Source organism: Ahaetulla prasina, chromosome 2, assembly GCF_028640845.1.
Source record: "Ahaetulla prasina isolate Xishuangbanna chromosome 2, ASM2864084v1, whole genome shotgun sequence".
NCBI lineage: Eukaryota > Metazoa > Chordata > Lepidosauria > Squamata > Colubridae > Ahaetulla > Ahaetulla prasina.
The window spans coordinates 254,278,705-254,289,395 of NC_080540.1; the positions used below are offsets into that span (position 1 = coordinate 254,278,705).

Here is a 10,691-nt window from a genome sequence, read left to right on the forward strand (position 1 = left end):
TGCGCTCGATGACGTGATAGCCACCATTACTGCCTGGCCAGAGAGATCGCAAAGATAAGAGGCAGCGTGTCTGATCCGATAATGAAAAAAAGCAGTTATGCATGAAGAGAGAGAGAAAAAATCAAAGATAGCCTTTGAAGCAGCTGTACAAGCCTTCCAAATGAAGTTGCTTTGAGCAGGTGTAATTTGTTCATCCTAACCTAATTTTCAAAACAAACCTTTCAAATATTTTTCATAGCTGCAGAAAATTTGAAACATTTGTTAAAAACAACAACAATACCTTTCTCACATGCATGCAAGTCACCTGAACTCCTATTAGGCTAATTTCTTTTTAATGTTGCAATGGAAGCTCCCAATGAAACCTTTATTTAGTGTCTGAAACAAAATGCAACCTATTAAACAGATATAAGCAGGAGGGAGACTACATGAATGTATTTTTTATTCAAGCTATGTAGCGACCTATTCTGTTGTTCCACTGTTGTATTCAAATTGCGATTTTCTCTAGACCCATTCACAATGTGACTTCTTTGGTGATGCAGTATGTGCCACTTAGAATCCACTCCATATGAGGAACCTATTTGGATAGAAATAGGGTCCTCATATCCACTCCATATGAGGAACCTATTTCTATCCAAGTTTTGTGTTTTAACTGAAGCAGGAATTAATCCAATCAAATATTCCCAAGACTTTCAGCCAACATAACCAAAATTAAAGGATCATTAGAGTTACAGTTCAATAATACAGTTCATTCTTACAGATGACCCCCACCCTGTCAAAGACCTTGGAGTTTTCATATCTAATGATCTAAGTGCCAAAGCCCACTGCAACTACATAGCAAAAAAGGCTCTAAGAGTTGTTAACCTAATCTTACGTAGCTTCTTTTCTAAAAACACCACACTACTGACCAGAGCATATAAAACATTTGCTAGGCCAATTCTTGATTACAGCTCGCCTGTCTGGAACCCATACCACATTTCTGACATCAATACAGTTGAGCGTGTCCAGAGGTATTTTACGAGAAGAGTTCTCCACTCCTCTGTAACCAACAAAATACCTTATCCCACCAGACTTGAAATCCTAGGCTTAGAAAAATTGGAACTCCGTCGCCTTCGACAGGACCTGGATTTAGCTCATAGAATCATCCATTGTAATGTCCTTCCTGTTAATGACTACTTCAGTTTCAACTGCAATAATACAAGAGCTACCAATAGATTTAAACTTAATGTCAACTGCTCCAATTTGGATTGCAGAAAATATGATTTCTGTAACAGAATTGTCTGTGCTTGGAATGCATTACCCGACTCCGTGGTCTCTTCTCATAACCCCAAAAGCTTTAACCAAAATCTATCCACTGTTGACCTCACCCCATTCCTAAGAGGACTTTAAGGGGCGTGCATAAGAGCACAAACGTGCCTACCATTCCTGTCCCATTGTTTCTTTCCCTATATATATATATATATGCTTATACTTCCTTGTTTCTCATCATATATATGTTTACATATTATATAATCTTTTTGTGTGATGCTTGTGTATATTGTTATGACAAAATTAAATAAATAAATAAATAAATAAATAAATAAATAAATAAATAAATAAAATAACCTAAGGGAGACCATATTGCTATCATCTTCTGGCTAAAGTGGACAATTTGTGAATTTTGGGCTCCCAAGGAAAGACCACCAACTTAGCTTTATTTGTTATTTATATACATTGATGTTAAGAGATAGAAAATTTGGCTTATCAGTGCTGTTTTCACTCCCACATTTTGGGAGGAAAGCAAAATAAATAACATAAAGTAATAATATCTAAAAATACAGAACACTGGATATTTAGAAATTTTGTTTGTTATTTGACTGTCCCTGATAATAAGTAGAATGTGCTGTGATTACATACTGAAGGATAAGAAGAATGTTGGATGTTGTCCCTTAAGAATAACTATGCTCTGCAATCTCCTATTTCTTTTTCAGCATCTGCAATCCCTGATAATGGAAGAAGAGCCTGTTTAAAGCTGAAAGTCTTTGTACGGCCTGCAAGTAAGTGCGTTATGCCTTGCTTTAGAGGGTGGCTTTACAGTGCATGCTTCGGTTTAGTAAACAGCAGTATAAACTTCTTTTAACTTTTAAAATCCTATGTGGTGTCTCTTCTTTTCAGCATCACTTTTTTTTTGTTTTTGCCATATCTTTTAATCATTTTTCACAAAGCAGTTTTCTTATTTGTTTTTTCTTATGCATCAGTTGCTAACTTGTTGTTTCTTAAATTGTGGTACAAAAAGAAAACTACTGTGGTGTTTTGAAGCAGGCCACAGTTAAGTTATAAATATATGCCTATAATAGAAATAGAAATCAGACATAAAGACAGCAGCAAAAAAAAAGAAAAAGAAAATGGGGATTTTAAGGGTGTCTCACTAACTTATTTGGCTGTTATCTCTATTTTTGTTATAGACAACTGTATGAAAACTATAGGTGTTCATGATCGTGTTTTCGATGTTAACGACAAAGTAGAAAATTCATTAGAACCAGCAGGTTAGTATGCTTAGAGACTCTCTTTTAACAAATGCCTCTGTCTTTCTGAAGCTTTTGTGTCTCTTTCTTTCTCTTTGCATGGTTTGCACGGTAAAATTATTCTGCTTTTACTCATTTCTTGCAGCGCTAATATTGCTTATGATATATCTAATTTGCTAAGGCTAGATTTCTCTTTTAAGGTGTTGAGAAAAGGTATGCTTTTTCCATGACAATCTGCTTATTCAAACATGGCACCTCATTTAAAAACATAGTTGTCCTAATCCCATTCCCACCCCATTTTTTGGTGTTTCCATTCAAGAGATAAATATTTAAGAAAAAAAATGTTATCTTTACTAAAGGCACACATGTATATGTCGTCCATGAGAATTTAAATGTGATTTATCTACCCTGCCCCAATATAAGATGAATTTGGACAGAATTTTACAATGTTCCAGAGAAAAATATATGCATTGTATTTTGCAGTAAAATGCAGTAAGTAATTATGAGTAATATAAAATTGATTTCAGGTTTAAACTGGATAACTAGAATATATGTTAATAGTGTATTGTAGATATTATTATTATTATTATTATTATTATTATTATTATTATTATTATTATTATTGTTATTATTATTATTATTATTAAATAAGAGCAGGTGAATTACATCTCAATGAAGATTTAATTGTGTGCCTGCTGGTTCTATTTTAAAAATAAAAATATTGTAAGAATGTTAAATACTAAATTGTCTGCATATTTTTCTGGACATTGCATTGCTTTAGACATTCTCTTTACATCAAGGTCATGTTCCCCATTTCTCCCCATTCTTCCCACTGGGGAGAAGACGCAAGATATATTCAATTTCTTGCGTCTTGAGTGTCCTGTTCTAGAGCTACCTGAGGCCTACAGAGGAAGTCAAACAAGGTTAAGGCAGAGGTTCTCAGATGAAGGAAGCTAAAGGGACAGGAGGGCAAACGAAAGTCCCTTTGATGAAGAGAGAAGCTGACAAGGAGTGAATCCAAGGCAGAGACCCTCTGGCAAAGAGAAATGTCAGAGACTCAGAAACTAAGATAACTCCCAAAAGGAGTAGGAGGAAATTTTCAAAGGAATACTCTAAAGCTTGTTATAGTCACTGTCAGCTCTATCCCCACTCTATTAATTTGTACTACATCCCTACTCTCTAAATTTAGCAGAATCAAACTTCTGCAGAGATGTGGATGTAGAAATTACTGAGTACAAGTTTATGACCTTTGGTTGTTGGGGCTCTTAATACAAAATAGATTGTGCTTCTCCTAATGAAATAGCCACAGCCTTACCTTCATTTTACATATTGAAAGGTGTACATTCAAGGAATTGTGATGGTCATATTCCTAAAAGAGACATTCCTGGGGCCTAAACTGAATGTTTCCAACATCAAGTTAAATGATGTGGTTTTTTCCCCCTTAATCGTGTATTACATTTGCTCATAAACATAGAAATTAATTTGATTTAGGATAGGGAACACAGTCTCTTTACAATAAGCTCACTGTCTCTGAATAGTTTTAAATCTTAATCAAAGTCTCTCGTATTTAACATTTAATTTTTCTAGGGAAGCATTTTCCTACTTTACAACTTAGGTGCTATGGAAAACTGATTTATACTGAAAAAGACCATTTGGGTTTTTTGGTGTTACTTCTAAACATTCTTAGAAGTTTTTCCAAGAGAGAGATGGAGAGATTCTGTACCACTATTTCATAGAAATGTCAAAAAAACAGAATACGGCATTCTGCATAATTCCTACTTGTGGCTATCTCACTGTCTCTGAACATTTTTATGATGTGATTTTTGCTGCTTTCTCAAATGATGTGTCATCTGTTTAAATATGGTGTAATTTCAGACGTTTTGTTGTTATCTACTGATAGTCAGCTACAGCAGCTTTCATCTTTGTGCTTAATTGCTTTCAGTTTCCCATTTTTCTAACAAAATCATAATATTCTATATTTTAAGAAAACAATATGCATTGATATAATTGTTCTCTTCAACAAGATCTCTGATTAAGTCAGTCTTCCTACAACCTCCTCCTCGTTTAAATTTTTATATAGTCAGATTTTACTGGCAGAAACTTTGGAATTCTTTTGGAATTGGTAAACCATCATTTGGATGTTCGTTGATTTTCTGTACACAAACTACACAAGACAAATAAAAATCTAAAGCTAATTGAGAGAACAATGTCCAACTTTTCAGCCAGTTTTCCGTCTGGTTTCATTAAGTTTTTTTAAAAAGTGGAACGCATGGAGCAAGGAGCTATTAAAAAGTTTTAAAATAATGTATGTTGGCTTTATCTTTGGAGGAAAAAAATACAAATGTGTGCTTTCTGTTTGAACAGATGATACGGTACATGAATCGGCTGAGCCATCCCGTGGTGAGAATGCAGCTCAGACCTTAAGGATATCCAGTCAGCCTTTCACAACTCTACTGTTCCTTCTAGCAATGCTTTTGACGTTATAGCACATATTCCAGCAAGCTGCCACAGTCAACTTCAGGATCTTGGAACATCAAAGATCCACTTAACTGCTCATCCCAGCAACGGGACTTTGTATTGGTTTGCAGATGTTGGTTTGTTCTCCTTCCCCCATCTTCTCCCTTTCTCTCCTCTGCAACCTGAACTTTGAGCAAAAATTGAAGAGGAATAACTAGACCTCTTCCTACTCCCAAGCTTTTCCCTGGCTTTCCTTGATCCCTTCTAAAATAAATGGACTCCAAATGAAAATGCCAAATTTCAATATTGACACTAGTGATTCTTACTTTCCTCTGCAGCCTCTATTTAAGATACTGCCTAGTTAATTCACTGGGCCAACCGTATATGGAGAAGGAAGAATAATAGGAAGATGCAGTTAGTCGAAGAATAAGGAAGTTATTTGAATAAAACCAAGAGAAGTTTTTTTTACTCTTTTCAATAAAATATTTATTTTTCCTTGTTCAGCACTGTAAGACGATCATGCAATGCACTGTGTCACCATGTCAGGACTGGAGGGAAGATATTAAGAATAGATATATCTCAGTGAACAGGCTCCTCAAAGAAAAGAGATATTATTTGTATGCAACTGCCTTGAAAGGTCCTTGACTGTAGAAGTTATGCTCCATAACAGAAGCTCTGTCATTAGGGGATAAAAAAGTGACTACTGACATGCAAGGTCAGGTTTAGGAAACTATGTCGGAGTGATAGTGCCTCTGTTAGCGCTCTAGGTGGATAGTGCACACCAGATTACTTTTCTTTCGACTCAGATACCATGGTGCTACAACAATTTTTGTTCAAATGCAAAAAGGCATTTCTGCACTTCTAAAATATATTTTCTGTGTGAATAAAGTGACCTTTCCCAAGGCTGACTTAGTAGCCAATAGCCTTGGATTCAGCTCTGGGTGATGATACATACTACGTTGATAACAGCGCAGGGCGGAGTAAACCTCTGGTGAGTGATACAGAATCCCCAGTGTCATGGATAATTCTGCCTCCTTGAAAGTTTGGCAACTCTTGGAGTAAAATGCTGCCAGAAAGGAACCAGGACATTTGTCATAGAGGGTGGAGGGGAGTTCTGCATGGGAAAAACAGAGTACAGGAAGATTGTTTTGAACTGTAGAGTGAAAGTTGAGGCCTTGATCTCATCTCTCTCTTCTTTTCCAACACAGTTGAAAATTAGTGTAAATGTCTTCATTGGCAGGAGATAAACTAGACAGACTCCCAAAGACTTTTAACTATTTTGTTGCTTTTAAAAATCCACTAGAGTAGAAAATACATTATCTAGATATACCTTATGCTGAAAATAATTATATATGCTTGTCCTATTTAAAGATGATAAAATGTGGTAATTTGTGACAAGATTATGGGGTGCTGATTGGTTGAAATCGGGGGTGAATCCTTAGGCAGCTGTGATATAGCCTCATAAAACATTTACCAGGAAATGCCTTCTTTATAGTATTCCATTAACTTAGGCAAACCAAATTTAGATTTACTAAATAAGAGAGATCATGAAAGCTACTTAGCAAACTTTGTTTTCTCTCAAAATTAGTGAGAACAAAACTTAAAAAGAATGAGGTCAGGCTTCACTGAATTTTCACAAGATAGCAAAAAAAGAATTTAATACTAAATCATAATGTAAATGGACAAAATTTTGAAAATGCTCTTTGTACTATGAAAAGAAAGCATTTTTTCTAAAAAAAAAAGTTGCAGAATTTCAGGATTCAAAAACAGCATGAATAAAATGATAAATATAAGGCGCTCTGAGCTTGCCTGATACGACAAAGTCTGGGCTGTATTTGAAAGCACAGAGATGTCTGATATAGCACACAAATAAAAAGAGTTTCATAATCAACACTGAGGAACGTCACTGCTTTCCTCGGAGTACAATCAATCAGTCTCCTCTCTTCAACATGTATTTTGGGTGCATATGTAGGAAGGGATGACCTTGAAAATAGTGATCAAGGCAAAGACAATGTTGCACATGAATTAAGATCCTACAAGTGTAACCTACCAATTGCAAATATGAGTCACACTGTTTGTTGTCCTAACAATGGCTATAGCTGTTTTTTCATCATTTATCTACCGATAATAAAAGGCTGGACTCACTTGCCTCAATAGCACGCTTTCTAAACCACAGATTGTCACCACAGTGAATTCAAACTTTTGCTTTGCCACGGCACCACTGCTAATCTAATGAATAAAAGCAACACTGTAATTACAGTTCAGATGCTAATTGCTACACTGCCTCAAATGCAGATTTGTCGGCAGTAGGTTTACAGGACCTTCAGATATTTGATGGCATCAGGCAATCTTATTAAGCAAGAAATGGCCATGTTCACAGGACATAGTGAGACGTAAGACTTGATTAGTATAAATACTTCTGAACAATGCAGATACTAAACCATCCATTTGTATGTTCCATCTGAAAGCAAATCATAAATCCTTATCAAAGCAATTAGCCATAAGCAAGCCATAGTTTTATTCTGTGGTACGTGCAGGCCATGAATTGTATCTCCTTGGAACTGATATTTAGCAAGGTTTGCTGCTCATGCAGGAGCACTGATGCTAACCAAGCCTTATGGTGCATTCATGCAAATGTGGCCAGTGCCTGAAAATGTTTTAATCTCTCCCACTTGGGTGTGTGTGTGTGCGTGCGTGCGTGTTGTCCTGACGTCTTCAAAAAGATGCCAGTATGTATGTTTATAATAGCCCCTGTTCTCAAGCATGACATATGAGATACAACATTTGGTCCCCTCAATTCAGACAGTCTGCCCTGTGCCATCCAGTCCGAGTTTGCTAAGGGCTTTGCAAAGGGTAGCAGGGAAATAAGGATTGATCTGTGTGGTGGATACTGTGTATCCTTTAATAGACAACAAGGTAACATTTTGTGTTAGTTTAGAAATATTGTTTTGTACTGTACTTTCTCAGCTGGCGAAGGAAAGACAAGTTAAGACAAAAAAAATGCTATGTTCTTTAAATTCTGTATTATTAGCAGCCTCTGTTGTACATAGTGTTTGATAATAAAGTATTAATTTGATTATTATGTCTTTTGTAAGTGAGAAGAAAATAGATTTTCGTGATATTAAAATTTAAATAAACAATTCACCTTCTGAATATATCCCCCCCAAAATCCCTCATGGCTCCTGAAGATGTAGCCACCACAGGTCACTCCCCATACAGGATTCACTCATGAAAGCCATTCAGCCACTCTCAAGATTTCACAATGGCAGGACTTGGAATATTGTGGCAACTGGTTATCGATGTTTTGTCCGTGGAGTTAATGGTCTATTGTTGGAAGCCCATGGCATTTTTCTTTGGGTGTTAGGTTTTCATTAGCATGTGGATTCACAACAGCTTGGATTTTATTCTTCCTTCTTGTGAGAACAATTCTTTTTTCCTTCCAGTTGTTTAATCCTCTTTCTTTTCATGGGTGATTGTTTCAAAAAGGGGCCTTCCCAGCGACATACGTGATAATGTACAGTGATTTGATTCCTCACCCCATTGAACACCAAATGTAGTAAGGGGGTTATATGTAAATAATTTTCTTTCCTGTATAACCATTGAAGGAAAGAAATAATAGCTACCAAGGGAATATGTGTGTGTGGAGTTTTTTCACATATTTTATGAAAGCAGCGGCTGAATCAATTTTTGCAAATTTTGAAAAATAACCTTTTTCATACTTTTTTCCATAAATCCAGTTATGTAAGTTTACTAATCTTGTTTACATCTACTGTACATCAGATTTCTCTTTCTCTTCCCTGCTACCAAGTCCCCTTAAGTTCTCATTAAAAGTGGAGCAGTGAATGGGCAAATCTATTTCTGACTTGCAGTGCCCTACTTTTGCCAAGCCTTCACCCATGTTTTTCATATTTGAGACTAATCTCCCTGCCAAAATCTTACTGCCATTATCTGAACAGTTTAATAGATGCTGGCATAGTGGAGGTTGCCCATAAGCCTACAAAATCTGCTTTCCATGGTTACCCTTGATGGCCTAAAGAAGCCACTGATTGTGTCCTTCTGGGTATGAAAGTCCAACTCAGTGTGGTCCTGTCCTTGTACTGCCCTGCTTTGCAGTTTCTTTGCACTTATTTATTGAGTGCTGTTTTTAAAATGCTTACATTATATGAATTTAACAAAAAGTGTTAAAAAAACAAACCCATAAAATCTGTATTTGTATATACACGTGTCCGTACAATTATATCTGAATAAAAAATTAAAGATTTTCATCATTTTAATACATTCTTTCAGGCTACATTTTTATTTTCTGAATGATGCCTTTGGTTCAGGGGCTTTTTTGTCCATCTTAAATATTTGTGGGGGAATGGAAGCCTGCAAGGAATAGAACACTGAGCAGTTCTGTAATGCTTGGAATGCAATTTCTGCACATATTAAATACTTGGAGCTGTCACCAACAGAATCCAGTCTGATCTATATTCTGGGTGCTGTGGTATTCTTTTTTATCCCCAGCCCAAGTTTAAGAATAAGTTGTTAGCGTGGTTATTCACACCATCTTCTAGACCAGGGATGTCAAATTTGCAGCATCATGTGACTTTTTTCCCCTTTGCTAAACCGGGTATGGGCGTGACCAGTGTGTGATGCATCCAGCCCATGGGCCGCAAGTTTGACAGCCCTATTCTAGACTGACTATATAGATAATTCAATGTTTTAAATTGTGCTTTCTTATTTTTCTGATGAATGGCAATTTGATGCAGAATAAAGTAAGATGTTCTGCTAAGGGTGGACTGGGGTAAAGGACTGCAAACAGGGCAGACAATGCATGGCACCCCTTTTTCCAGTATTCCCTCAGCTAAAAATTCATGGACTAAATGAGTTTAAAAGATGGAGAAAAGTCCATAGCGGAGCAGCAAATCTCCCCAACTTTTTAAAATCAATTTGAAATGCAACAGCACGTTCCTTGCATGTATTAGAAATGATGCACAGCTCTGCAACAGGTTATCAACTGGTGTTCAGTATGCTTCATTATCTATTAATGGTAGTTTTGTTTCGTCACTTCTGGAGCATTGAAATATCAACTATTATGTGTGTATTAAAACTCCTAAGAGCCATAGTGAAAAAGAGTCCCTTCCCTGAACCAAGGTATACTTAAGGAAATCTCTCCTCACATTTCATCTTTGCTATGGTCAACTAACTAGACTGGGAGGCTTCCACAAGCATTAAGTGTCAACCCTGAAGCTGGCCTGACTGAGGCCAATTTGAGACTTCAGTGCTGACACACTGGAGAAGAGGGATAGGGATGGGGGAATAGAGATAGTTGGGGTGTTCTAGTCAAAACAAAATATTTTCTCTTGAGAACCAAGGACATTCTTGCAAGTGCTCGGAAGGTGGGGACTGGAGTCACCAAGCAACTGGACAGTATCCTAATTGGGCCATATGACTGATTGTTTTGAGAAAGTGACAAACATTTACTTTTAATTGGCAAATGTTTATATTGGCAAATATTTTTGATCAATAAACTTGATAGGTGCATAGAACATCACCTAAAAATAAGGTGAGGGATAAAGAAACAAGTATCTAACTCGCCACACATTTTCAAATTCCAATTTTAATTACATTCATGTTAGCAGTAACCTCCTTGAAAGCTTTTTATTAAATTTAATTGGTTAACAGGGTAGCAAGTACTAATTGTAACTTGCTTTGACTTCTCTTTACAAATTAGGAATGACAGCTTACTGT

The 10,691-nt window shown here is 36.3% G+C and overlaps 1 protein-coding gene across 2 annotated transcripts in view; it reads left to right on the plus strand.

Moving 5' to 3' along the window:
* Nucleotides 1-8,098, plus strand: part of EFNA5 (ephrin A5) — a 237,005-nt gene extending 228,907 nt beyond the window's left edge. The window contains exons 3-5 of one of the 2 annotated variants that reach the window (XM_058169316.1): nucleotides 1,968-2,033; nucleotides 2,442-2,522; nucleotides 4,866-8,098. In XM_058169316.1, coding sequence (XP_058025299.1) covers nucleotides 1,968-2,033; nucleotides 2,442-2,522; nucleotides 4,866-4,987 — 269 coding nt within the window. In that variant the 3' untranslated portion in view covers nucleotides 4,988-8,098. The remainder of the gene's footprint in view (nucleotides 1-1,967; nucleotides 2,034-2,441; nucleotides 2,523-4,865) is intronic. The other variant, XM_058169317.1, reaches the window with a different exon arrangement.
* The last annotated feature ends 2,593 nt before the right edge of the window (nucleotides 8,099-10,691 follow it).